The 27,406-nt window shown below is 44.9% G+C and overlaps 1 protein-coding gene and 1 long non-coding RNA gene across 5 annotated transcripts in view; one reads left to right on the top strand and one right to left on the bottom strand.

Moving 5' to 3' along the window:
- The window catches only part of LOC123571844 (uncharacterized), a 41,804-nt gene extending 34,898 nt beyond the window's left edge, over positions 1-6,906 (top strand). For 2 of the 3 annotated variants that reach the window (XR_012430996.1, XR_012430997.1), the window contains 3 exons: positions 4,392-4,516; positions 5,648-5,780; positions 5,939-6,906. This is a non-coding gene — a long non-coding RNA (uncharacterized lncRNA). The remainder of the gene's footprint in view (positions 1-4,391; positions 4,517-5,647; positions 5,781-5,938) is intronic. The other variant, XR_006696127.2, reaches the window with a different exon arrangement.
- A 4,309-nt stretch (positions 6,907-11,215) lies between these two features.
- Positions 11,216-27,041, bottom strand: CX3CR1 (C-X3-C motif chemokine receptor 1). 2 transcript variants are annotated; one of them, XM_015445322.4, is made up of 2 exons: positions 26,959-27,041; positions 11,216-14,205 (listed from the first exon to the last, which is right to left on the bottom strand). In XM_015445322.4, exon 2 carries the CDS (start codon positions 14,194-14,196, stop codon positions 13,129-13,131), a length of 1,068 nt encoding a protein of 355 aa, XP_015300808.2. In that variant the 5' UTR covers positions 14,197-14,205; positions 26,959-27,041; the 3' UTR covers positions 11,216-13,128. The 2 variants fall into 2 exon arrangements, with proteins under 2 accessions (XP_015300808.2, XP_065396447.1); XM_065540375.2 differs by lacking the exon at positions 26,959-27,041 and adding an exon at positions 16,289-17,518.
- Positions 27,042-27,406: the final 365 nt, after the last annotated feature.

Genomic DNA, 27,406 nt, shown 5'->3' on the forward strand with positions numbered 1-27,406 from the left:
GAAAAGTTCTGGGGCAGGTTTGGGGCCAGATACCTGCTGCTTCTTTTTCTCCACACTTTTCACATCGCTGATCCCAGATACCTTTGCACAGAAGTGGCTTCCTTAGCTACATGCCAGTTACCCCCAAGAAGACTACATTCTGCTAACCAGGGGACAGCTGCCTGGATTCAGGAGGGCTCAGATGAAACACTGCACAGCTGGGAAGTGTTGGACAGAGATGGAAGCCTGGGTCTGCCTCCGTGTGTAACAGCCCTGCTCTTCCTTATAGCAGAGGAGGAAAAACCTGAAAGAGAGGGAAGTCACAGAGTTAGTTAGGACACAAAGTGATGAATGGAGGTGGGGACAGTGATGCTCTTTGATGAGGAGAGATAAGGAGACCGGAGAGAGGGGGCATCTCTGCGGACATCAGGCTCCCCTCACAAATGGTCCTGTGGGTGGCCATGGGCCAGGAGGGCATTCGACTTGTCTGGCTGTGAGGGCTGTTTGGGGAAGGGTCTGTCTGAGAGCTGGGGGCTTTGCCCACATGTCAGTAGGACCTTTCCAAGTCTCCGGGATCACTGCTCTTTCAAGCAGTCACCAACCTTCTTAGCCTGGTCTCACCCACCCAGTGACTTGTGGCTTCTCCCAAAAGCTTCCTGGGTTCTCACAGGGCTTCCTTCTTATTCTCAACATTTCCACATCGTTAAGCCCAACTGCCACACCCTCCATGAAACCTGGCCCTTCTCTTGCTTCTAGGAAGGTGTGCACATGTGCGTGTGCATGTGTGTGTGTGTGTGCATGCACACAGACCTAGGGACTCTTCTAGCCAGGCCCATAGACTGCTGGCCAGCCCCCAGCACAATGGCGATGGAGGGATGAAGACCCCCAGCCAGTGCTGACAGTCTTTTAAGGAGGTGACAAGATAGAAAGGAGCTCCAGCAAAGGTGATCCCATTCCTCTCATGCTGTGGCCTTGGGCATGGAAGGCCTGGGGAGGAATGGCTAGGAGGATGCATGGTGAGAAACCGGGGCAGGAGACCCAGGTGTGCTGGCAGTGTTGGGGAGACCGGCCTTGGTGCTGGCGGTGGAGTTAGTGGTGATAGTAGTGTACAGAGTGAGGGCAGGGAGAGGCTATTGACAGAGGGTCTGGCTGAAGGACAACAGGGAGGGGTTGACTGTGAGGGCTGACTGTGTGAAGTGGAGGATGAAGAGGACTTGGGGGCTACTTTTGCCTGCTGCTTCCTGTGCCTCTGTGATTTCTTCTTTCATGCCCTGTCCCCAGTTAGCACAGCGTATCTGTGGGATTCTTCCAGTCTTGCCTGGTCTCTAAGGCTCCAACCACAGCACCTGCATCATCTAATTCTTCCACCTGAAACCTTCCTCTTTGACTTCCAATGTTCAGAGGCTCTGCCACGCCCTGTGGCACACTGGCCCTCCCTTTTATCCCTTCTTTCCAAATTCGTTCACATTTATCTGACACCTAGTCTTTACCATGCCCTGTAGAGCAGGACAATTCACGGATAATTTTAACCTATTTTTTTCTGGTTCTACCTTTTAAAGATCTAAATTCCTTAGGCAATGGTAAAGAGGAGGCTTTCCCCTTTCCTCTCTTTCTAAACTGTAAACAGATTTCCTGGGCAGGAGGAGGCAGGGGGTGGGCGGGGCAGCTACGAATGTATAGACTCAGGTGAGTCACAGAGAACAAGCCCTTCTCTGCCTCTTGGGCAAAGCCCTGCAGTCGCTGCAGCACCCATGATCATGTGTAAGATCCAGTGGCAACAGGACCTGTGCCCTGCTCCCTAGGCAGAGTCCTGGGAAGGAGCAGACCCTAGGGAGAGAATAGGTCTAGGCAGATGGCCATAACCAACGTTTTGGAGAGGCCCATGATGTGGTGTGGCATGGGTGCAGCAGAGTGACTCTGGCCTGCAGTGTGGCATGGGAAAGTGGCACAGTAGCTGGACCTGAGGGCCAAGGCAGACAGGAACAGGGGACCACCTATGTGGCTCAATGGCTGCGGTATAGGTGGGAAGGTGGATGTCTGGTGAACACCTGAGTGGCAAGCAGGGGATTCAGGGAAGGGTAGTTACCAGCTTATTGCAGGGGGCTGCAAGGAGCAGAAAACTCAACAGAAGGTGGTATGAACAAGTGGGAGGCTTTGTGGCTCTTGTGCTGGGAAGTCCTGAGTGGGCAGCCCAAAGTGGTTGCAGCACCATAACACTGTCACCTGGCACCCAGGCACCTTAGGCCTGTTTTCTTTACCATTTGCTATGGTTTGAATGTGTCCACTCTAAAATCCAGGTCTTATCAATGTGATGGTATTAAGATGTGGGGTTCTTTAAGAGGTAATTACGCCATGAGGGCTTCTCCCTTGTAAATGGGATTAAGTCTCTTATGAGGCTTCATGCAGCGTTTGGCTAGCTTGGTGGCTTGTCTTTCTGTCGTCTGCCATGTGAGGACATGGTAAGAAGGCCCTCATCAGACCAAACGTTCGTGCCTTGATCTTGGACCTCTCAGCCTCCAGAACTGTGAGAAATGAATTTTTGCTCTTTTAAAATATTTCAGTCTATGGTATTCTGTTATAGCAGCACAAATGGTCTAAGAAACTATTATTAGGAAAAAAATAGCAAATTGTGGTTTTAGATTTAAGAGATAAATTTAATTCATGCAAATGATTCATCCTATAAAGATGAGTCATAAATACCAAAGAAGTGCATCCTTTTTTATACATGTTTAAATATAGTCCACAAATATCAGTGCACTACTAACTATAGCTACTCCTACAATTTCAGGTTATCTCCTATTCAGCCAAATGTCAAGATTTTACCAGTGAAAACTTAATCACTATTTTTCTTGCTGCATTAATTTCACCCCAACAAGCCTTTAGTACTTTAGTAATATTTTGTGCCATCTGAATAGCAGCAGCACCAGCACATGCCACTAAAGCCAGAGTCATGTATTTCGAAGGGACCACTCAGGTTCATCACAGAGCAGAATGACACCTCTTGCCTCCTCATCTCTGCATCCTTCATATTCTGCTCCTGTGCAAAACTGTGTTTATGAAAAAGTACATGTAACTTTAGGTCCTACTTCAGCCCCAAGACAGGTTTAAATCTGCATATGCAGCTTAGGCTGCATACCTGGGGATACCTGTGTGCATGAGGTCTCAGGCTACAAATCTTCATCTCATTCTACTCCTAAAGAGGGAAGAGAAGTGAGGAGTCCATGGGCTTCTAGACACTAGAGTTAAGGCCACCATGCTGTTTCATGCACAAAAGATGGGAGACAAAGGCTGGAGGAGCATGAGCTCACCTCAAGGTAAAAGACAGGCCAGGGATATTGGGTTGCAGGCTATAGAAGGGTTAAAAATGGGGCAAGAAAAGCTTCCTGTAAAATCACCAAGAGCAAAGCTGACATTGTGGTGTATCAGGAAAGAATGTAAACAAGCTGGTCCAGTTGACTCTAGTAGAGGGAGCAGTAGGGCCTCGGGGAGGGCCCCTTAACTTTGGGGAAGCTGGCTGTGTCCTTTGGGGCAAAAAACAGAAGAAAAGGGAAGTGGGCCTATTCAAAGCCTCTGCTGTGGGCGATACACTGCGCTAGATGCTTTCACTGCACTCTCTCATTTTCTCCTCAAGCCTGAATATAGGCCTTGCCACCCCGTTTTTCTGAGTAACAAGACAGTTAAGTAATTTCCAAAGAGCAACACTCTCGGAGCGTGGACGTCTAATCTTCAAGTTCAGGCTCATCAGCTTCAGAGACAGGGTCTGAGCAGGGGCCAGGGCAGATCCTGGTGAAGTAGCAACATGGCCTCGGGGCCCTGTTGGTCTCACTGAAGGCGGTGCAGTCGGGGAGTCTGGACTCCACAGATGGCACCTGTAATAGTAGGAAGAAGAGAGTAGTCTGGGGCAGGGGTTCCCTTAGCCTGGGAGCGGCCAAAAGTGACCAGGCTAAAGGTTGAAAACCTGGGCTCCTTACTTCTCTCAATGTTGCTCTGGCAGTGTAGTTAGGATTTACACATGGTGTTTTCAATTCTTTTTTGCCAGTAAATGTACAGGAGATTGCAGAGATACTCTCAACTCTTAATTGCTGCAATTACACCATCCCTAGACCGAGCGTTAAAAAAAAAGCATTTTTTTTTCAACCTGGTATAAGGTTTTGGTACTGTCTTAGCGGTTCGCGCCACCACAGGTAAAAATACCTGGATGCCCTTATGAAGTAGCCAAATGGAGTGTGGTCAGTACTGCAAGCAGTTGGCATGGGCATTAATTGCTTATTATTTTCTCCAGCCTATATCTATCTGCCTGCACTTGGAGTACTGATGAATTAATGCAGTGTCGTCTCTGCTGCCTCTGATCAGTTTACATGAACGACCATGATAAATATGTTGTAAATAAAAGTCATTTTCTTGACTTTCAGGTTTAAATGGCATCTGGTAACAGCTTCTGGGCAGCCCTTTCCAATATTTTCTCGAAATGCTAATTAATACACAGGAAAAGATGAAAATGCTCAATAATGCCGCAGACTAAGACTGAAACAACCTGGTGAGAATCGGGGAGGAATCTGCATTCTACATGGTAGAGCTATTTTAAAAAAGAAACCACCGTGGGTTTTGCCCTACATGGAGTGCCAGGGAGAGTGGAGCATCTAGGATGACTCCGAGGTTTTTGACCAGAGCAACTGGAAGAATAAAGTTGTCATTTACTCAGACAGCACAGACTGCAGGGGAGCGGGTTTTGCCTTGAGTGCCAGGAGATGCTGATTCTATATCCAAGGGAAGTTGTTAGGGAATGGAATATACACATCTGGACCTCAGAGAAGTCTGGACTGGAGAAAAGGCTTGGACCTTGTCAGTGTGGAGAGACTGGCTGAGAGAGGACAGAAGAGAAGGGAGGGGAGAAGAAGAGGGAGACTGGAAGGGAAGAAGAGCGGATAAGTCTGGAGACTGAGCCTGAAGCCCTTGATGCATAGAGGTTAGGGAGGCAAGAAGGAACTAGGGAAGGAGACTGCAGAGGAGCACTCAGTGAGGTGGTTAGAGAACACAGAGTGGCATCTCCAAAGCTGAAAGGAAAAGGTGCTTCAAGAAAGAAGGAGCAATCACCTTTGCCTAATTCTGCTAATGGGTCAAGTAAGGGGAGGCCTGATTGTGGACCAGCGGATTTAGCAACATAGAGAACACTGGTGACTTCGACAAAAGTGTGTCTGGGGGAGGGGTGAGAAGAAAATTCGAGAATGGGAGACAGGGACCTGTCTGGAGAGAACTCTTTTGAGTGCCTCTGCCTGGACAGGAGCTGGGGGAGATGCGGCATCAAGAGGAGGCTCCTAAAAATGAGAAGTATTCTGGCCTGCTTGCATACCAAGTGAGAATTATCCAGCAGAGGGGAGAGACAGATAATGCAAGAGAGAGGGGATAAATGCAGGAGCGGAAGGTAGAAGGGGCTGGGATGTATCGTTCAGGTGGCAGGTTTGGCTTTAGATAAGCACAGGGACGATTCTTCCACGATACGAGGAGGGGCAGCAGAGTGCACTGGCACAGCTGCAGGGAGATGGGAAGATGTGGTTGGGGAAGGCTGTGGAAGTTCTTTTCTGGTTCTATTTCCTCAGTGAAATAATGTGCTTTCAAAGGGAAACACATATAGTAGTTCTGGAAGTGTAAATGAGCCTTTTGCTATTAGGCTTCCCAGTCTGGCAGCTGGGCATCCTCTTCCCCAAAGCAAGAGTACCTGGATATGCCAAGGAGTTCTTACAGCTGGAACTCATGGACTTCCCTGGCTGATTGGAGCATCACTGCTGCCAGTAAAGCCCAAGGTATACAGTATCCATAAAGTCACTATGGTTTGAACTTTTAATAAATTTTACTTCCATATAAAGTGTAGATAATTTGTGAAATGCAACCCAGAGATAACTTATGAAATATTTAAATAAAGTTGCTAATGTTCGATTTCGTTCTTTCTTTTATTTTACAGGTGTGAGCTCCACATTATGCTGAGATGGCTATGTACAAGTGTATCCAAAGTGACAGTAGATACATTGAAAGTCGAATCAACTGTGCTAAATCTTGAATCAATTCTCTGTTGCCTTTTGCAGGTTGTTTATGTTTTGTATAGAAGCGGATGGTTTAAACACTCAAACTGCACAACAGCTTTAGGGTTGCTCTGCTCACCTCTATTTCTTCTTCTCCTGCTAGGAAACCCCTCTATTCCCAGAACAAGTCTCTCCACCTCCCGCTCTTGCCTGATGCTGTATGGCTCTGATGGCCTCTCCTGTGTCCCCTTAGCCCAGGTGCTAAGTGGTCTCTGTTCCCTTAAAATAACTGTTTTGTGATGTTATTGGTCGCTTTTTAAAAATCCCCTCATCCCTCTTCTTTTCTCTCTGCTAAAGGGCAGCCTTACCATCTTTTAAGAACAGAAGTCTTTTCTTTCTGCCTGTTAAAGTCAGTAGCTGGTTTGTTACCCAATAACAAAAGCCCACAATATCCTGACCTCAAAGACTAGGAAGGTAGGTGGTACTAAGGTCAGGGATTGGGAGTCTTAGAGAGCAAGCAACACATTGTCATCTCTCTGAAAAGTAAATTTCCAGTAGCTAGCAAGAGATTTATAAATGCTGAAATCTATTAGTCTACTAATTCCTTTCATACAATCAAAGATCTGTGCAAAGATTTATGTTCATCATAGTGTCATTCCTTGTAGTGAAAAACATGGGAGTAGCACCCATGCCTGTCAGTAGGGCTTGGATGGACAAAGTCTATTATTGAGTCCTATGCAATCGTTCAAAATCATGTTTGATTATGATAGATGAGAAAATGATCATACTATAATGCTAATTGAAAAAAGAAGATATAAAACTGTATATATGTTCTGATCTCAAAGTTTTTAAAAATAAAATTTTTTTATATATATAAACACATATATATGTTTATATTTAAAAATAAAAATCTGTTTAGCTCTGAAATTTGTCTTTTTGACTTAAAGCTATATTATGGACATCCTTTTAGGATCATATTTATAGAATTGACTCATTCTTTAAAATTTTTTTTTAATTATACTTTAAGTTCTAGGGTACATGTGCACAACGTGCAGGTTTGTTACATATGTATACATGTGCCATGTTGGTGTGCTGCACCTATTAACTCGTCATTTACATTAGGTATATCTCCTAATGCTATCCCTACCCCCTCCCCGCTCCCAACAATAGGACCCAGTGTGTGATGTTCCCCTTCCTGTGTCCAAGTGATCTCATTGTTCAGTTCCCACCTATGAGTGAGAACATGCGGTGTTTGCTTTTCTGTTCTTGCGATAGTTTGCTGAGAATGATGGTTTCCAGCTGCATCCGTGTCCCTACAAAGGACACGAACTTATCCTTTTTTATGTCATTCTTTTAAATTATACAATATTTTATTGTATGGCTGAATTGAAATTTATTGAACCATTTTCTTATTGATGAAATTCAAGTGCTTTTAGGTTTTGTTCAGTTTTTTAAATTGTAAATGGACAATTTACAATTATATAGAACTATGGGGTAGAAAGCACTACTATGATTTATGAATACAATGTGAAATAATTAAATCAAGCTAGTTAACATACTCATCATCTCAAATAATTAACATATTTTGTGGTGAGACCATTTGAAATTTACTCTTAGCAATTTTGAAATGTGAATTACTCTATTATTAACTAGATTCACCATACTGTGTAATAAAACTCCGAAAAAGAAAAAAGCAACATATTCCTCCTATCTAACTGAAATTTTATTCCCTCTAACCATCAGCTCTCTCCTTTCTCCCCACCCCCTAGCATCTGTAACCACCATTCTACTCTCTGCTTCTACAAGTTTGATTGTTTTAGATTCCACATACATGTGAGAATATGCAGTATTTGTCTTTCTGTGCCTGTCTTATTTCACTTAGCATCATGTTCTCCAATTCCATCAATGTTGTCGCAGATAACAGAGTTTTCTTCTTCTTAAATGCTGAATAGTATTCTGTTGTGTATATATGCCACATTTCCCTTATTCACTCCTCTGTTGATGGACACTTAGGTTGATTCTATAACTTGGCTATTATGAATAGTGCTGCAATGAATATGGGGGTGCAGGCATCTCTTTAACAAACTGATTTCACATCTTTTGGGTAAATACTTAGAAGTGGTATTGCTGGATCATATAGTAATTCTATTTTTAGTTTTGGAGACACCTCTAAAATGTTGTCCATAATGGTTGTACTAATTCATATTTCTACCAATAGTGCACAATGATTCCCTTTTTGCCATGTTCTTGCTGACATTTATTCTCTTTGTCTTTTTGATAAAAGCCATTCTGGCAAATCTGAGATGTATCTCATTGTGATTTTAACTTGCATTTTCCTAATAATTAGAAATGTTGAACATTTTTCCACTTACCTGTTGGCCATTCATATGTCTTCTTTTGAGAAATGTCTACTCTTATGTATTTTTTTTAAAAAAGTATGCTCATGGCAGAAAATAACTTCAGTGTTAAACCACAGTTGTCTCTGGGAGGTTGAATATCGTGTAATTAAAACATTTTTAATTTTAAAAAGTGTATTTTTCATGTTTTCTATAATGAGTATCTTTCTTTTAGAATCAGAAAAATATACAAATAATTTAAAACAAATGCCTTGAAAAATGAACAATCTTACCTAGTATTCAAAGAAATGCAAATTAAAATGTTATTTTTGTTTCTATCTCAGTAAATAAGGAAATATGGAGTAAAAGAGTAATCTTCCTGCTGAGCATGTTTTGCGGTTGCTAGCACTGCCCCGCTGCCGCTGCCCCGGGTGTGTCTGGAGGAACTCTCCCTGTTGCCTAACAACTGCTGTAATGTAACAGAAATAGAAACATGATGCCTCATATCCCTCAGAAAACGACTTGGCCCTTGGCCCTCCTGTGGATGGAGAGTATATTGAAGAGAAACCGGATATTTCTAAATTTGCTAAAACTCGTTTTTCTCACTTGCTCTCAGATCACACTACTCTTGAGTAGCCCAAAATTTTGTTGCCAACTCAGCAGGTTAAGCAAACAATATTACAAGTCATGTTGAAACTGAAGTGGTCCCCGTGGGCCAGTGAGTACCGTGCAAGTGGAGAAAAAATTAGCTGCTGAGTTAAGAGAACTGCTCCAATTTTGAAGGCACAAATGGGCATCATCTTGGGCCCAAGTACTACCCAAGGTGGACCTCTCATTCAGGCTCTTATGCTCCCAGGTGTAGTTGTTGACCTTTGAGGCCAGAGGTGAACTCTCTCCCTGGATGCTTAGGGACAGCATCTCAGAGAGAGATGAATGGAAAAGCCATGAGACCCTGTACACACTCTAGGTACAATGGATTACAAGGGTTGATAGCTCTTCTTAGTAATAAAAGCATATATGCTCCACCTTTCTTGATAGCAAGGTCCCTGGGAAGGAGACACTCTCTTAGAATGTCATTAAATGACCATAGATAAGCATGAAGTGAGTGGAATTATGTGGAAGGGATTCAGCATTTTGCCCAAGCACTGGGCAGCCCCTGGGTATGGCTGTCCCTCCACCATGGCCAGTCTGTCTAAGGCTTGACCCACCCACCCAGATCCTCCTGGAAGCCACTGATAGCATTTGCCTCTGGGAATCCTGCAGCCTTTGCTGATGAGTCTCAGTTGACACCATCTGTCATTGCAGATACAGATGTCTCCAAACGGCAATTGCCAAAGGCTGTGCCACACAGCACACACCTGTCCATGTGCAGATTGATGCTGTTAAACTCTGCAGCTACCTTGCGGGCTGCTCCTCCCTGTCTCATTGTCTGCCTGCAGACCTTCCTTCTGTGTTCTCTGCTCTTAGAGGCCAGATTGATCTGTATTTTTATCAAGATGAGGAAGGAAATGGTAGACTGAATCTACCTCTCCCAGTAATTCACTGTGGTACCTTGGGCCACCTGCTGGCCTTCTCTGAGCCTCCATTTTCTTACCCACGAAATGTGGATTTGGACCCAGTTATCTCCAACCACCCAAGAGTCTGCGATTCTGCTACTAAGAAAAGCAAAAGGAAAGGACAAGACAGCATGTGTTTAGTTGCTGGGAAAAGCTCAGTCTAATAATAAAAATAATAAGTATAAAAATAATTGCCACCATTCATTCGAGCTTGCTTTGCCAGGTCTGCACTGTGATCTTTGCAGGGGTAATCTTACTGAATCCTCTGCTCCAACCCTACCAGGTGGGAACTACTTTTACCTTTATTTTTCTGATGAGGAGACTGAGCCTCAGAGATGTTAAATAACCTGCCAAAGCAGAGAGTTAATATGTTGGGATTCATCACAGACAGATCCTTCTGCTCTTGGGAAGCCCAGAGCTCAGAAGCAGAAGTGGGTCTGATTCAGGTGTGCTCTGAGGGCCAACTGTCCTTTCCAAAAATGCCTTCCTTTATTTAGACACCAACATCCTTGTTATTTTGGATTTTTCAATGAGCTTCCTTATTTTCTTCCTATTCTGTTCTATTCAGAAAAATGAATGAATGAGTAAATATAGGTTCCTAATGATACAAATTTAATTTTCTTCTAGAAATGAAAGTGTTTGTTTCTCTTCTTTTATTTCTCAAGCCAAAGTAATTATTTCCTCCTTCTTGGAAGTCCAGAAATAGTTTAAACTTTAATTAAAAGTCTTATGTTTCAACAGTTGGAATGAGGATCAGGTAATAATGAAGAAACTCCGTGAACACCCTGAGGAGAACCAGCACCCGCTCCATTGGTTATTTTAGCTCAGCCCACAGCTAACAGCTCAGCTCAGAAGGTTCCTACCACCCACTCCACTTCCAACACCTTTTAATATTCACACAGAGGTTTTTCACATTGCGAGATCCTCATGCTCTCACACACTTCCTTTACACATGCCGTTTCCTCAGCCTTGAATGCCACCTTTCTTTACCTGGAGAACACCTTTCCCTTAAAGACTCAGGTCAGAAGTCACACAGTACTCCTGTGCTACCACCTAATGCAAAGTGTGATTATTCCTCTACTTCTCTTCTGCATTTAAATGTTAAATTATTGAGGGAAGAGGCCTGGTCTCATCGTTTATGGAATAGCTCTGGATGTGCATTCACATTTTGTATATAATACAACTCAGTAAAGGTTGTGTAATATTGACTTTCATATGTGTGTATCCAAAGCTAACATATTCCCATGCCCTTTGACTCAGTTTTCCCCGTGGCAATGAATTTAACCACAGGAAATAATTGAATGGGAGAAAGAAAGTTATACAGATGGAAGTTCTATAAAATACGTATTTGCTAAACATTGGAAACAAGTTAAATGTTTATCAATAGAGTAATGGCAAGTAAATTGGGGTACATGATCTTGAAGGAGCATGACTTATTCTCTCATTCATTATACAAACATGAAGACTGCCAAAGAGCTATCAGATACACAGCAATTTATCAGATACCACATCGGCCTTCAATGAATACACAGTCTGGTAGAGTCTTCTAAAATGAGAATTACCAAACTACATAGAAAGCGAGCACTATTTGTGGTCTAATGTGAAGAAGAAAACAAATCAGATTATAAAACCATCTGTACATGACGACTGCAACTCTAAACATGTGAGAGTGTGAACAAAGTCTGGATGGGTGAATACAGGAATGACAATATTGATGTGGTTAGATTGGATGACATTTTCTTTAGCATTATTACAATTGGTTTTCAAGCTTTAAAGCGTTAGATTGTTTCAAACGTTTCTAGGGGGGGAAAGAAGCTACTCCCATGACCCTGGCTCCCCAGGTTGGCAGTGGCATGAATGACGGGGTATGTTTCCAGATGGGCAGGAGCTTGCCACAAAGTGATTGGGAGGGGATATTCAAGACAGTCCAGGAGAGTCGGCTTAGGGAAGGCTATCACTCTGTAGACTTGGGAGTGCTCACTGGGTGCCATTGTAAGAACCAGCCTCTTCTGTGTGCTATGCCACACAGCAGCACCTGCAGGCTTCCCTAAGTTTTGTCAGCACCACAACTTGGGCATAGCACAGCAGTGCCAGCTGTGGGGGAAGCAGAAGCCTAAAAAGCAGACAAAAGGGTTGAGACCTGCAGGAGTTGGTGGCTAGTTCCTTCTGCTGGAAAGGATGATCTCTATGTGAAAGCCTTATCCCTCTTCTATAGACAAGGAAACAGAAGCTCGATTAGTCCCAAGCTACCAGAATTGGGGTTGGAATCCATCCCTTCTTATTTGGGGGCAGGGTTTTTCTGTTTCCCATACTGACCTGGGAGCAGGTGGAGATGCATTAGGTCGTATGGAAGAGATAGGCTGATAGGATGGGTGGAGCCCTTTGGGAAGGAGGAGGCAATGGGGAATCTGTTGGTAGGATCCCATGATGGAGGTATGAGAAGCCAAGCATTTGAGTTTTGACTCAATGCAGTAGGCAGTGGGGAGCCCTTATAGGTTTGGGGATGTGATGGAGGAGGGCTTAATGGAAATGAGGCTGGTGTAATCAGGGGAGAGGCTGGGTCAGGCACATGGTAAGGGTGGTGTGTGGCATTTGTTCTGTGTAATCAGAACAGTACAAATTCAACTTCTTGGAAATATGTACTTCTGCTTATCTATCAGTGAGATTGGACTGGAAGCTTCCATCTTACATATCCCTTCCCCATGGATAACAGCACCTTCCAGGGATGGGCACCTGATACAAACTTGGCCTATCAGAGCACTTCCCTGGGAATTTTGCCCTTGGGACCAGAGAAGCATGGGTGTCAGCCCCTCTCTGGTGATAAAGCTGTGTCATGTAAGTCTAGGGGATCTATAATAACTAAAAGATTTGAGTGTCAGAGAGAGGCAATTCTAGCTAGGCTCAGGCCCTGGTTTCCCCTCACTTTGAGGGCTCAGACACCCTTTTGTTATGCCACAATATGAACAATATTCACCACCCCCTTTTAACTAAACTAGACTGAGTTGAATTTTTGTCAACTGCAAACCAAAAAGTTCTGATGACATTTGCAGTAAGGGAGTTCAATTTGTTCATTGTTCAAATTTTGAGCACAATTCTCAACAACACTCTAGGGTGGTTTTGTGTGCATTGGGTCCACCACTTTGTGCCTGTAAGAAGCAACAACAAAAATCTCTCCTCACTATTCAGCATCAGGTTCAGGCACTCCAGGTTCTCTGTAGACACAAGGCTTTGGGAGTCCCTTCAGAGAAGGAGGGACGCATCTCCATCACTCGTGTGGTAAGTAAAATTGCTACTCAGAACACTTCCCTGCCTGCTCCTTTGTGATTCAGATGGGGAGAAATCAACATGGACTGAGCGCCCACACAGGACAGCCAGGCATTTCCCATACAGGTGGTAAAGGTATCTTCTGAACTTCTCCCCAGCAAATGCATAGATGAGAGGATTCAGGCAACAATGGCTAAATGCAACTGTCTCGGTCACACTGAGGGCCAGCCTCAGATCCCTCCTCATGTCACAACTGGGAAAGAAGTCATAGAGCTTAAGCGTCTCCAGGAAAATCATAACGTTGTAGGGTGTCCAGAAGAGGAAAAACACGACGACCACCAGAAGGATCAGTTTGATGGCTTTGGCTTTTTTGTGGTTCTTGCAGGAAAACAGCGTCTGGATGATTCTGAAGTAGCAGTAACTCATAATGAGCAGGGGAAGTAGGAAGCCAAGAAAATTTGCTTCCACATTGCGAAGCACGGGCCAGATTTCCTGGAGGACCTCAGGGTAGTCACCAAGGCATTCGTTTTCTTTCTGCTTTGTGAACATGAACTGGGGTGCTGCCACCAAAATGGCTGCTGCCCAGACGCCTAGGCTGATGGTGACGCCATGCTGCACAGTCCGGTTGTTCATGGAGTTGGCGGCCAGGACGATGGCCAGGTACCTATCAATGCTGATGATGGTGATGAAGAATATGCTTCCAAAAAAGCCGATGAAGAAGAAGGCGGTAGTGAATTTGCACATGGCGTTCTGGAGGCCCTCTTCATTTATCACATAGTGAGTCCAGAAGGGCAAGGTGGCTACAAACAGCAGATCAGACAAGGCCAGGTTCAGGAGGTAAATGTCGGTGACACTCTTGGGCTTCTTGCTATTGGTGAGGGCAAACACTACCAACAAATTTCCCACCAGGCCAATGGCAAAGACAACGGAGTAGAATATGGACAGGAACACAGTCCCAAAGGCCACGATGTCCCCAATATAACAGGCTTCAGCTGAATCATCGTACTCAAAGTTTTCTGTAACTGATTCAGGGAACGGATCCATGGTGACAGCCTGGATCAGAAAGAAAAACAAGTAACTGCGTTAGTTCTCAGAGAAACAAAGTTGGAATTCTGTGTGGCCTCATATGTAGGCAGGCAGGAAGAAACAAATATTGGTTGGGTGCACACTACATTTCCCAGCTTCCCATTTGCCATGTTGTTTAATCCCCACAACAGTCTTGCGATGAAGACTGCAACAGACTCTTTTGACAGGATAGGCAGAGTCCTTTGACTTGCCCAAAGCCATGCAGTAAATGGCTCCGTGAGCATTTGGCTCTAGGAATTTTTTTTTTTTTTAGATGGAGTCTCGCTGTGTCACCCAGGCTGGAGTGCAGTGGTGCAATCTCAGCTCACAGAAACCTCTGCCCCCTGGGGTTCAAGCAATTCCTCTGCCTCAGCCTCCCAAATAGCTGGGATTACAGGCGTGCACTACCATGCCTGGTTAATTTTTGTATTTTTAGTAGAGATGGGGTTTCATCATGTTAGCCAGGCTGGTCTCAAACTCCTGACCTCAGATGATTCACCTGCCTCAGCCTCCCAAAATGCTAGGATTACAGGCGTGAGCCACAGCGCCCGGCCAGCTCTAGGCTTTTTGAAGCTTGAGACAGATCTGTTTTTCTTTGACTGTCCAAAGTCTCTCCAAAAGCTAGCTAGTTTGACCAATGTGTGGATGAGAAAGGGAGAGCCATGAGCAGGAGGCAGGGGTGAGATGGGGTGAATTGGGGGTGCAGCTGTAATTCACACTTCCAGTCCAAACTTCCCCAAAGCAATTCTCCATCCTCTTCCTTTATTTCCACTTTTTCCACTCTCTGGCTCCTTACTTTTCCATGAAGCTAGGCCTGGAGAGAGAAGCTTCAGACCCAGAGCCTTGGGCAGAACAGCACCGGGAAGCCCTCATCTTTGTTTTTTGAGAAACATTTCACTTTCTCTTCTCCTTATAACCAAGTCCTTCTCTTTCTTAGCAGGTATCAGACAGTCACTCTAGAGTGACTACCTTATTTTGGGTTGCCCAGGACTTTCCTGGTTTTAGCCCTGAAAGTCCCACCTATTGGGAACCCCCCACTCCCAGGCAAATCAGGACTGTTGGTCATCCTACAACCCTAAGTGAAGAGGAGGTGTTGCCATTATTCAGGGCTCTGCAGTCATAGAGGGGCTGGCTGATCCAAGATGGAGGATGGGGCTCCGATGTCTACTGGCCTAGGTTCCGAGTGACTAATTCCCCCTTACATTACCAGCCTTATACTTCACTTTGGTCTGGTCTTCCCCACTATTCTTATCTCCTGTTACTTTCTGAGCAGGAATTGAAAAAAGAAGACACTTCTGCAGGCTGCACTCCCCTTCTTTTCGCAGCCAGGACTTGGTCATTCACTCCAGAGCTGGCTGGGAGGCAGCCCCTTCACACTGCTCCTCTGGGTGTCTCCTCCTCCCTTCCTTATGATACCACAGATGCAGATGGGTCCCTCAGAAACCCTCAAAACAGGCCTCCTGGTTGTCACCGCCTCCCTCTTTACCACAACTTACAGCAAAGCCTCACGCTTTAACCGAGGGAGTTTCCACGCCCCACTATACCCTTTCCATGATGGTTTTACCCAGGCGGTGTCTCACCAAGATGAGGCCCACCCAGCCAGGGTGTCACTTCTCCCTTCCCAGCCTCTTCTTTGAGGACTGCATCTCACCCAGAATCTCCTGGGATAAGTGGGCCAGGGCTTTACGACCCAAGCTGTCTCAGGCTGTGATGAGTTCCCAACCCCAGGGAACGTGTATGCCTTCTCTGCTTCAGGCTGCAATGCCCTTTTCTCAGAGAATAATCTCTGGTTGTGACATTAATTAATAATATTTAAGTCGAATGGTATAAAATGGCTGACATGCAGCTATTTTTGAGCCACATCCATGTCAGTTTCATATGACTCAAGCTATATGTGGGGAAACAGAAATTGCTACTTAGTGCCTGTAGCTTGTCACAGAGCATGATCTTCCCAGACACGATGCTCTATGAGTAAAAATAGTCAAGTCCTTGGTGGTTCTATGTTAGGGACCCTGGAGCTAGCTACTTTCTCCCTCCCCTTCCCCCAGTGAGAAGAGCTGGCAAAGCTGACCTCAAATCCAATAAAAATTGTCCTGCATCTCTTCACATGCCTGTGGTCGGTCCTTTAGCCCAGGAACTTCTGTGGACTCGGGCGCTCCCGAGATTGAATCCTGCATCTGTCCTCTCTGGCTGAGTGATGGGTGAGCTTGAAACTTCTGAGTCTAACATTCTTTGTCTGTAAGATCGGGATTCATTCTCATGCCTGTACACAGAACTGTTTTAGGGGGAGCACCTGGCACAGTGTGTCGCATACAGCAAGCACTTAATACATGTTCAATTTGTTTCCTGCATTATGTGAGGAAGCAGAAGCCCTTTGGATCTTTGGAATCATCAAGGCTGCCTGTGGACTCCCATGTTCCACCTCTACCCTGGGTATCCTGGGAATTTGATCTTTAAAGGTCACTTTATTTTTTTTCCCCCTGAAATAAGACACGTTTTCTTTTCAGATTATTTTGGGGGAGGGGAACTAAGCCGCCCTTTATTGAGCTTTTACTAAACTGTCAGACTTATTGCTCTACTTGGATCATTATCAATCTAATCCTTTCTGCAATTCTGAAAAAAAAAAGGTTCTATATTTAATTCACTGCCCTGTTGAATGGCTCTGGGGATATTCATGATGAGAGGAAGGAATGGGACAAATGTGGAGAAGGCAGGGAAGTTAGAAATAAGCAACTGACTTTCTGGTTGAGTGGCAGACGGGTCCCAAATCCGGCCCTTTGCCTTACTGGGTGCCTGGGCTCAGGGCTGCCGGGTGCACAGGAACATCTCTAATGTGCACCAAGTCTCCATATAAGCCTCGGGTGGTCCTGGCTTGGCGGGGAGCTCATGAAAAGATCAGTCAAGCACAGTCTAAGCCAGGAAGGAGCTTGTCTTCTCAATGGGGAAAATTCACATAAAAGCTTTGGTTAAGGCAGAATGGAAGAAGTGGGTCAATGTATCCTCTGAAGATGGGATGCAAATTCAGGTCATGCTCTGGGCGGGATGGTGTTGCCTGACACGTGGTGGTATTATGTATTGAGAGCCAAATGGCTAGTTATGGGCACCCATCTGGCTTGGGACTGCTCCCTGCCATCCAAGGGGTCTGCTCAGTGCGGGCAGAAGAACACTCTGCAGCCCTCATCCTAGCTCCCTGCTGTCTCAGCGTCCCCAGTGAAGACCCTAGAATTGCCATGGCTCCCACAGGAGTCTCTCGGTGCTGGCACAGTGAGTGCATGCAGTGGGTGCTCACCCAGCATACTGTGGTCCCTGCTACGAGTCATCTGGACCATGCTACAGAGGAAAGAGTGGTACAGATACCGCTTTCTACGAGTTCCCACGTGATTCTGAGGATCAGCACTGGTCATTGAGGGACATTGTTGACCTTTATATTCACATTTCCATTTTGCACACATCATGCCTCACAGGAGGCACAGCTGGGTGAAGCACCTGGCCCATCCCACAGCTGGAAGCACAGGGAGCGGGACTGAGGCCAAGGCCTGTGCTCTTCCCACTCTCCCTTGAAGATGGAGGCGACTTGAAGATGGGCCCTGGGCTTAGGGTTCAAATCCTGGCAGGGGAGAAGAGTCAAGGACACAATGACTACCAAACAGTTGAGTCCCAAATCCAGTGGTAAAAAGGCATCAAAACAACAGCCTTAGCTTTCTCCTCTAAAAAATAACCTCTTAGGTTTTTTGAGAGCATAAGAATTAAATTAGTTTAAATTGCTTATTGGGATTTGTCATAGACACATAGATGCTCAAGAAGTGTGTACACTGTCACTGCAGCAAGCTTGAAATACAAATGAAGGGAAACAACCCCAATGTAGATCACTAGGGACAGATCAAATTACGATAAGTCCAATTAATGGAATACCAAGCAGCTGCTTAAAAACACAGTTTCCAGCTCTTGGAAACTTGGGAAAAACAACAAAAACAGGCAAATCTGTATGTTCTGTTATGGAACAATCTCTAAGATATACTGGTAAATGAAAAAAGCTAGGTGAGGTACCATGTACATAGTATGCTGTCATTTGTGGGAAATAATGATGTGTGCGTATTTTGTACAAGGTTTAAATATCTCTTAAGGAATACACTGGTGGTGGTAATAGTAATTATCCCTGGAGAGGGATTCTGAAGGCCTGAAGATGTGGGAAAGGAGACAGTCAGAAAACAACTTGGAAAACACAACCTCTCATTTCAACCATGCCTCTCACATGTGGCTTTTGAACATATGTGGTCATGAAATAGATATCAGCGTGGGTAACAGCAGCTCTGTTTTCTGTGCAAATCTCAAGAACAGCATGAGTCATGGGGCAACATAGGGTTTTGCCTGGTTCTGAAGGGACTTGTACTCTGTGTGCTGGAACTAGTTCAAACCCACCCTTGGTAGCCAAATGCCCCAGAGCATGTGAAGGCACCATTTACATCAGAAATCTGACATCAGTGAAGATGTGTCCTTCACAGAATTATTCCAGTGAACTTGATAGCTTTAGCAAGGTGCTTTTTAAGGAATACTGAGCCTGAGCTGAGTGCACCTCCTATTTGTGTATCCTCCAAGATGTTCAAGGTTTGGGAGCTGAGCCTAAAGATAGGGCCCCCTGGCAGCAGATGGGAGTGTGGCCATGCCTTGGGGGTGGCCTGCAGGGTGGTTAAAGGCCTGCCAGAGGTCTAAATAGCTTTCATCTTAGGCTGGACCATGGCTTTCCTTTGTCCCTGAGGGACAATAGAAACCAAATGGAAGAATCAAATGAGGTAAGACTTTGCAGTGTCTACCCAGCTGGGTTTCATATCCACAAGGGTTGTTAAGACACATGCATTCTGGGATGTTGCACTAATAAAAGAACCATCAACTAAGGCTGCACTTTACAACTTAGTGCAGTAGCCAGTAAGAATTTAAACCTTCTCTGGGCCATCCTCAGGCCTCCTTACCCACTATGCAGTTAAGCCAAGGTTTTACTAAACGGCCTTGAGCTGAGAGTTTCGGTGAACCTAGACAGAGCTTTGAGTGTACACGTTTCACACCCAAGTAGAAATTTGTAAATTCCCCACTCACATCCGCGGCTGATCCTGGTCTACTTCCTCTGGCCTACTTCCTTTTCTCATGCCTGCTTATTTATTTTTTAACTTTTTAGGGGAGGGACGCTCATCATTACCCATTGTTTCCAATCAGCTTCCCTTTTCTATACTTCCCTTCTTCTTTAGATGGCCCAAATCCATTTCTTCTTCTATCTGACATCCTTTTATGTTGCTTTCCCCTTCTCTTTTGGCTTCACATCCAGCTTACTGTTTTCTAGATCCAGTGTATCTTCTGGTTGTTTTTACTCTCCTGGTCTCTGTTTATGGCTTTTTAGTAAAAGCAAAGACTAGGTTTGAGGTTCAGTCTGGTGCCAAGAAAATTGTGAGGCTTAATTTTTTTCTTTGTACCAAATGAGAGTAGAGAATTGCTTGAGGAGCCCCAACCCAGACTTTCCTTATGAGGATATCATTGTGCTGTTGGCGTTGCAGAATCTGAAGTTACCCTCAGAAAGTCCCAGTTTAGAAGGAGAGGAGGCTGCCATTCCTGGGTGCCTGCTAAGTGTCATGCTCCACATACAAGATCCCACCATATTCTCTTCACAATCCCACTTGAGAAATGATGATCCCCATGGTATAAATTAACCAGCTGAGGCCCAGAGATTTGGTTAACTGGTTTTCAAGGAAGCAAAAGAGGCAGGATCTCAACCCCAGATGCCTCTTTCCACAAAGCCTGTGCTCCTTGCACTGCACAATGTTTTTCTCCCTGGAGGGGAAATCTGCAGGATATTGCAGGCCACTTCTCTCAAAGTAGAACTGAAAATAGCAGACCCAGGCCCCTTAAGAGAAACTGGTCCATGATGCATCTCTGAATTGGTTGGGGTTTTCCCCTCTAGGCTCATAACCCAGCAGGCTGGCCCTCAGGGATTGGTGAGTGGAAAATGGAAGGTGGGGTATTATTTGCTCCTACAGCCACCACTAGGTTGTCCACACTGCCAGAGCCCCAGGAATCTGGCTCCCATTAACGATGGTGAGGAAACTGGGGTCATTTTCTCTGGAGAGGAAAAGTCTGAAGGCTGAAGGGTTAGCCTATTTTCTGCTTTCAAATATATGATAGTGCTTTTAAGAGCCACATGTTTCACAGGAGCCCACACATTTCCGAAGATGAATGGCTGAGAGACCCTGGGCAGGTCACTCCGCTCTGCTTCAGTTTGTTGATGTATGAAATTAAAGCATTGGACCAGACCACCTCTAAGAGCCTTGCTAGCTCTGGCATGTTCAATTTTTCAGCAAGAATCAAACAGAAGGAAACTGCTTGTTTGTTTGTTTGAGATAGGATCTCTCTCTGTTCCCCAGGCTGGAGAGCAGTGGTGTGATCATAGCTCACTACAGCCTTGAACTCCTGGGATCTAGCAATCCTCCCACCTCAGCCTCCCAAGTAGCTGGGAGTATAGGTGTGCACCACCATGCCCAGCTATTTTTGGTAGATATGGGGTCTTACTATGTTGACCAGGCTGGTTTTGAACATCTGGCCTCGAGATCCTCCTGCCTGGGCCTCTCGAAGTGCCAGGATTACAGGTGTGAGCCATTATGCCTGGCCAAGGAAGCAGTCTTAAAGAGCAACATGAGTCCTAGGTCAGCAAAAGTGTGGTCTATTGCCAACAGAGAGGCTGCCCAGCAGCCTGCACAGGGAACATGACACCTCTGGGGCAAAGCCTCTGAGAATTCAGATGAGGTTCTGTTTGGAGACAGGGAGCTGGATCAGTTGATCAAGTCTTGGCAAATCTCGTTTACCTTGCAGTAGACAGAAAGGTTCTCAGTTGGCTGCCATGCCCAGACCCCTGACTGTTTGGGAAGCCAAGTTTTACCAGGTCCTGATGGTTTTCTCATTTATGATGGCAGCTATTTTTATAATACACATCCCTTGGGATGCAGAGAGAGCAAAGGCTGATGGGGAGAGGAGTGCTGAGTTCCATGTTAAGGAGCCATGAGGAAACATTTTATACCCCATCCCCTATGCAAGTAAATTCAGTGACTATCTATTCCCATAGCAATGAGCCCACCTAGAACAGCATGGCATTGTCTACCCACCGGGGTTTCACACTGGCCAAATGCACACCCAACCACCCCCTCCAGCCACCACCAAAAAAAAAAAAAAGCAAACAGGAGAATCCTGTTGGGTTTAGTGAACTGCCCCTTTACAAAACCTTATTTTGTGTTTGAAGCCCCGCCCTTCCCTTTCCTCTTCAAAATACTTTATGGTATTTATTTATTTATGTCAAAGTAAACTGCAAAATTTTGAAGGCAAATACTTCATAATTGAGAAAGATGGATTTGTTAATTGTTTAATTATTAATTAAGTCAATATTTTTGAGCATCTGTACCATATTCTAGTCTAAGGATAAGTAAAGATTAAAAATAAAAACCTTTAATTCTTCTTGTTAAAAATTAGGACAGAGATCACCTCACCTCCTTTTTTTCTCAGAGCATTTACTTTAGAAAACTTTTTTTTTTTTTTTTTTTTTGGACACGGAGTTTCACTCTTGTTGCCCAGGCTGGAGTGCAATGGTGCGATCTCGGCTCACTGTAACCTCCACCTCCTGGATTCAAGTGATTCTCCTGCCTCAGGCTCCTGAGTAGCTGGGATTACAGGCACCCACCACAGCACCCAGCTAATTTTTATATTTTTAGTAGAGCCATGTTGGCCAGGCTGATCTCGAATTCCTGAATTCAGGTGATCCACCCGCCACAGCCTCTCAAATTGCTAGGAATACAGGCATGAGCCACCGTGCCCGCCTAGAAAATTGTATGTATTTTCTCCTCTCTTTGAATGTATGTAAATCCTTTTGAAACTATATAGGCTTTTTGTCAGCTTTATGAGCTAGGCTAGTCTTTCCCAAGGACCTGGGCGTCATCTCTTTGAAATGTAAACAAGCCTAAGAGAGACAGTGCTTCTATCTCCTAGTTTCTGTGGGAAGGTAGGAGCCTAACTGAAGAACCTTGCTCTGCGCTGCAAAATTATCCCTTGTCTTAAAGATAAATTTGATTTTCCTCTGGGTAGAGCCAGTTAGCTAACACAGGTTGTTACCCTAATTACCAGGTAAATTTAGAGTGAACCATGTGTGGCAAACGGTGCTGGCAAGATCTTTTACTTGAGGAACGTTATTGTTTGTCTTGATAACACGTGTGTAACAGATTGTATCCACTTGGCTATACAAAAGGGGGAGATTTCTTTCTGTTCTTGCAACCTCTTAGTAGAAGGCCTATAATGCTCTGAACGTTTTGGTTTACTGCTTATTCCATAATAAAACTGTTCTTTCTCTACTCCTTTTGTGGAGAGAATCTCTGTGTTGAAAGAAGACTTTGTTAATTCTATTTCACCAATACTAAGCACTGTACTAAATTCTGTAGAGGCAAAAGTGTTTAAGATACAGTTCCTAGAAGTGTTTATTATTGTTTAGTAACAGAATGTAAGAAAAGTTATGGGAAGCCCAAGGATTGAACCTCTATATCTGTCTCCTTAAAAACTGGGGGAGGGTGATCAAGAGGATATTACCAAAAAAAAAAAAAAAAAAAAAAAAAAGCTGCCATTTGAGCTGATGTTTTAACGATGGGGAAAGTCTTCCGGGTTGGCCAAGATGGAGGTGGCAGTGAATAGCGGGTGGGCTTTGAAGACAAAGTCACAGAGGGTCTGAGCATAGGACGGTTTCCCAGGGCCAAGGCCAGGCAGAGGGAAATAGAAACAGAAGGCAGTGAAGATGGTGGAGCTGGGAGGGACCCACATGCTCCCGGAGTGTTCAGGAAAGTCAGTTTAGGCTGAGTGCAGGGCTTCGGGGAAGGATGCAGAGAAAGCCAAGGCCAAAAAGGGAGAAGAGGGACAAAGAGAGGGGTCTCAAATTCCACACTAAGTAACTACAAGGAAAAATGATGAAAGACTTTGAAAATAGACACACACTGAGTGATGAAAGGACTGGGAGTCCTTTCTAGCATACTCTTTGGGGCTACCTCCCCCTTTTATTGCCTGAGCTAATTTTACAGCACCGTAGGTTATAGCAGATAGCAGTGCAAATGACTCTTGCTCATGGAAATACAAATTGTGTCTGGTGGAGATGCACTAGATTTAATGCCCTGTGGATATGGACCAATTGTGCCTTTATCTCTAAATTCTTCTCAGTATTTCTGAAAGCATCTCACCCGTGCTGTTGGTGTGGCTGTAGACTGCTAGTTCTCATTGCTGCATAGGATTCCACTGTATGAATAGTCCGTGATTTATTGCCATTTCTGCTGCTAATGCACACATAGGTGGCTTTCAGTTTGTTGCTAGTTTGGACAATGTCGCTGTGAAAATTTTTGTGCATGTACATCTCCTACAACGTGGATGCATTTTAAAAGTTTAGTCTTCAGCCAAATCAAAAAATATGAATCCATATATGAAGATCAGAAATAAGCAAAGCTAAACTACATTGTTTAGGGATGATAGTTAGATTCAGTCAAACTATAGGGAAAAGCAAGGAAGTAATCACCATAAAAGTCAGACTTACGGTTCTTTATGGGAGAGGAAGAGGCTGTGGTCAGGAAGGGACATGAGAGAGGCTTCTGGGATTCTCTTTCTCAGCCCGGATGGTGGTAATGTGGGAAATTAAATCTAATACTTTGCTAACCCAGACAGTGTTCTTTCAGTGTGTTGTATTTTGCAATAAACAAAATACAACACACTGAAAGGAGACTTTGTTTTCTCCTTAAGCACACTTTAAGGGGAAAACAAAGGTGGTCTAGGAAGATGTTTAAAGACATATAATACAGCTTTTCTTCCCTACTCACAAGCTAAAATGCTGCATTTTGGCCAAACAAGATGAGGGGGCTGAAGCATCAGCTGTGGCCAGTGTGCCGTGACAATCCCACCTGTGTAGCAGCCAGCAGATTCCAAGCCCCTCAAGAGGGCAGGTAGGATCAAGGTTCAGCTAGAAGCCCCAACTTTCCCCTGGCTCTTCTGGGCAGAGTGAGTGATGCCAGAGAGCCCGACTTCTCGGAATGCCTGGGCTGTGCTGCTAGGAATCAGAACATGTCCTCGGGAAAGGCAGCCAAGATCTGGATTCTGCCATTCAGGTTCCACTCCCTCCTACAACCATGACCTGCTATGGAGCAGTAGAAGTTCCCTTCCTTGTTCAGCTCCTCCATTACAGGTGCTGGTTCCAAACGTCTCTGAACTCAGGACACTGGGTCAGAGGCTGGGGCTGGGGAGGAGCAGTTGGATGCCTGGATCCCAAGCAGGAGGTTTTTTGAGGCTAGGGTCTCTGGCTAGGGAGAACCATACCTGACATTGCCACTGTGCCATAGCTGCCCAGGGCCGGGCAGGGTTCCTCCTCGGCTGGGGTGGACTGGGTCAGCTCTAACACGTTCTTTGCTCTCCTCCCCCTATAGCTCTGGATTCTTCACAACCTCATTCAATAGTAGTCAGTGTTTTTCAGGTATCCAAACTTTCTGAGACTCGGTTTCCTCATGACAACAATATGTATTGTTTCTTGAGCACCAAAGACGGGTCAGGCAGTGTGTTTGGGACTTTCTATGTCATGCCTTTAATCCTTGCAGAAAGTCGACACATACCCATTATGTGGCTTCAAAGGCTGATGAACAATCTCCATTTTAAAAGTAGGCAGCAGACTTAGCAAGCGCTGTGCACAGTCACCAAGTGCAGAGCCAGGACTTCATTCCAAAGCCAAGCTGCCTATGTCCCCATCTGTGAAGCGGGGTCAGCTGAGGAGCAGGGCTCAGGGGCAGACTTTGTGGAGACTGGCACGTGGCTGATGGATAGTAGGTGCTCCCTTCCCAGAGGTGTGGCAAGTGCCAGGTCAGCCTGAGCACTAAGAAGAACCACACTGAATTTGGGCTGAGACTATTTCCTGCCCTGCTTTCCTTTGTGAAAATAAAGCCAAGCGAAGAGGAAGATGAAAGAATCCACCCTAACCTTCCTGAGCCCATTTCTCATTCCCAGGGGTTTTGAACCCCAATCCACTGCCCCCATTCCCAACCCACAGTGGTCCCCAAGGCTCTGCAGCACAGATCTGTTGCCCACCCTGCCTCTTCTCAGGAAACCTAGGTCCCTCCAAAGCGCCCTCGGGGCCTGGGACGAACTGTGCCCCAAGCAATGCAAGCTTTCTTGCCTGCTTTCACATGGTTCAATTTTCCTTTTTTTTGGGCTCAGTTTTTTTCTGCCTCAAGTTTTCTACCTCAAGTATTTCAAAAATTAATTTTTTAATTTTTATTTATTTATTTATTTATTTTTGTGGAGGGGTTGTTGAAAGAATCCTAAAATTGCTTAGCCGTTCTCTGGACTGAGCAATAAACTCACAAAGCAAGGATTGCAGGCTCTGTGAGGCTGTGATTGCCAGAGGCAAGGCAAGAGAAATAACAAGCCGTGGCCATTCCTCAGCTGGGGTCTCTGATGGATTTCCTCCTGTTCTGCACTCAGAATGTCTTTCTGAAGACCATGTTTTCCACCCACACAAACCTGAGCCTGAGTGTCCTCACAATGGTTGTAACAGCATATATCAAAATTGAACACTAAATTTGTGCCAGGAATTTATTAATTAAAATAGCTTTTCTAAAAAACTGTAGATGGGCCAGGCGTGGTGGCTCACACATGTAATCCCGGCACTTTGGGAGGCTGAGGTCGGTGGATCATCTGAGGTCGGGAGTTCCAGACCAGCCTGACCAACATGGAGAAACCCCAACTCTAATAAAAATACAAAGTTAGCCGGGTGGTGGTGCATGCCTGTGATGCCAGCTACTTGGGAGGCTGAGGCAGGAGAATTGCTTGAACCCAGGAGGCAGAGGTTGCAGTGAGCCAAGATTGTGCCATTGCACTCCAGCTTAGGCAACAAGAGCGAAACTCTGTCTCAAAAAACAAAAAACAAACAAACAAAACCCAAAAAACCAAAAAACCAAAAACCTGTATATGGCACAAAAAGTGGAAGAAAAAGGAAAAAAAACCCATGAATCTATCTGCAATGCAGTTTCCTAGAATCAACCACAGCAATCTTTTAGCTTTTCTCTATCTACATTTTATACATATTTTATATTTATATTAAGTGCATTTATATTTATATTAAAATGCAGATAACATTTTAAAAACTCTTTATTATGAAATTTTCAAATAAAAAGTAACTTTTCAAAAAAAGCAGCGAGAACCTCCTTGTACCCATCACCTGGCTTCAACAATTAGCAACCCATGGTCAATATTCCTCTATTCCCCACTTAATGTCTCTCCCGAATTTTTTAGTTTCACCCATAAACACTTGTGTGCATCTCTAAAAGATAAGCACTCTTTCTTAAAGAAGACTTTAATGCAATTTCTCATCTCAAAAAATTAGCAATAATTCCTCGACAGCATCCAGATGCAATTTTTCATGCTTTTTTCAGTTAGTATAAAATCATGAGCTTTTCTCCACGTCTCTAAAATGTAATTACTAATGTTTCTAATCTTATTCCACCAGGTTGAGTGTAATTATAAATTACACTGATCACTCCTTGCCTCCCCCACTCTTCCATCCCCTTGGACATATTTAGGCTACAACATCCCCAGGAAAGTGGTTTCCATTGTCTGCACGTAAGGCAAACAAACATTATTAACCTGTTAGCTGTCCACTGCTCCACCCCACCCACAGGTACCCAACTAGTCCTGTGCACCTACCTGGCGTGGACTGCCAAGGGAACCTCTGGATCTGCCAATCAGCCACCCTGTCCTGCGCAGACTCTACCAGAGACGAGTATTTCCCTTTCCTTCCCTCTAAGAGCATTTTATTTGCAGAGTTAGCCAATAGTATCTTGTTTCCTGTGAGGGAGACTATCTTTAGATGCTGCAACAGGCAAGCTCAGATACTCCAGGGTGGAGGCCAGCTGCCAACAGGAGGGCCTGACTTTGTAAACCTGGAAGACCTAAACCTCGGGGAAGACTGCAGAGCTGGAGGGAGAGAGGTGCCACTTACCCCAACCTGGAGGCAGGGGGCAGGGAGCAGGCCCTGCGGTCAGCAAAGCACAGCACAGTCAGCTCTCATCAATGGGGTGCCTTCAGGAAGCTGAGAGAGCTCATGGGGCCCTCAGCTTCCCTGCCCATGAAAGGGACCCCAGAGTACTCACTG

This window comes from Macaca fascicularis, chromosome 2 (genome assembly GCF_037993035.2).
Source record: "Macaca fascicularis isolate 582-1 chromosome 2, T2T-MFA8v1.1".
Lineage (NCBI taxonomy): Eukaryota > Metazoa > Chordata > Mammalia > Primates > Cercopithecidae > Macaca > Macaca fascicularis.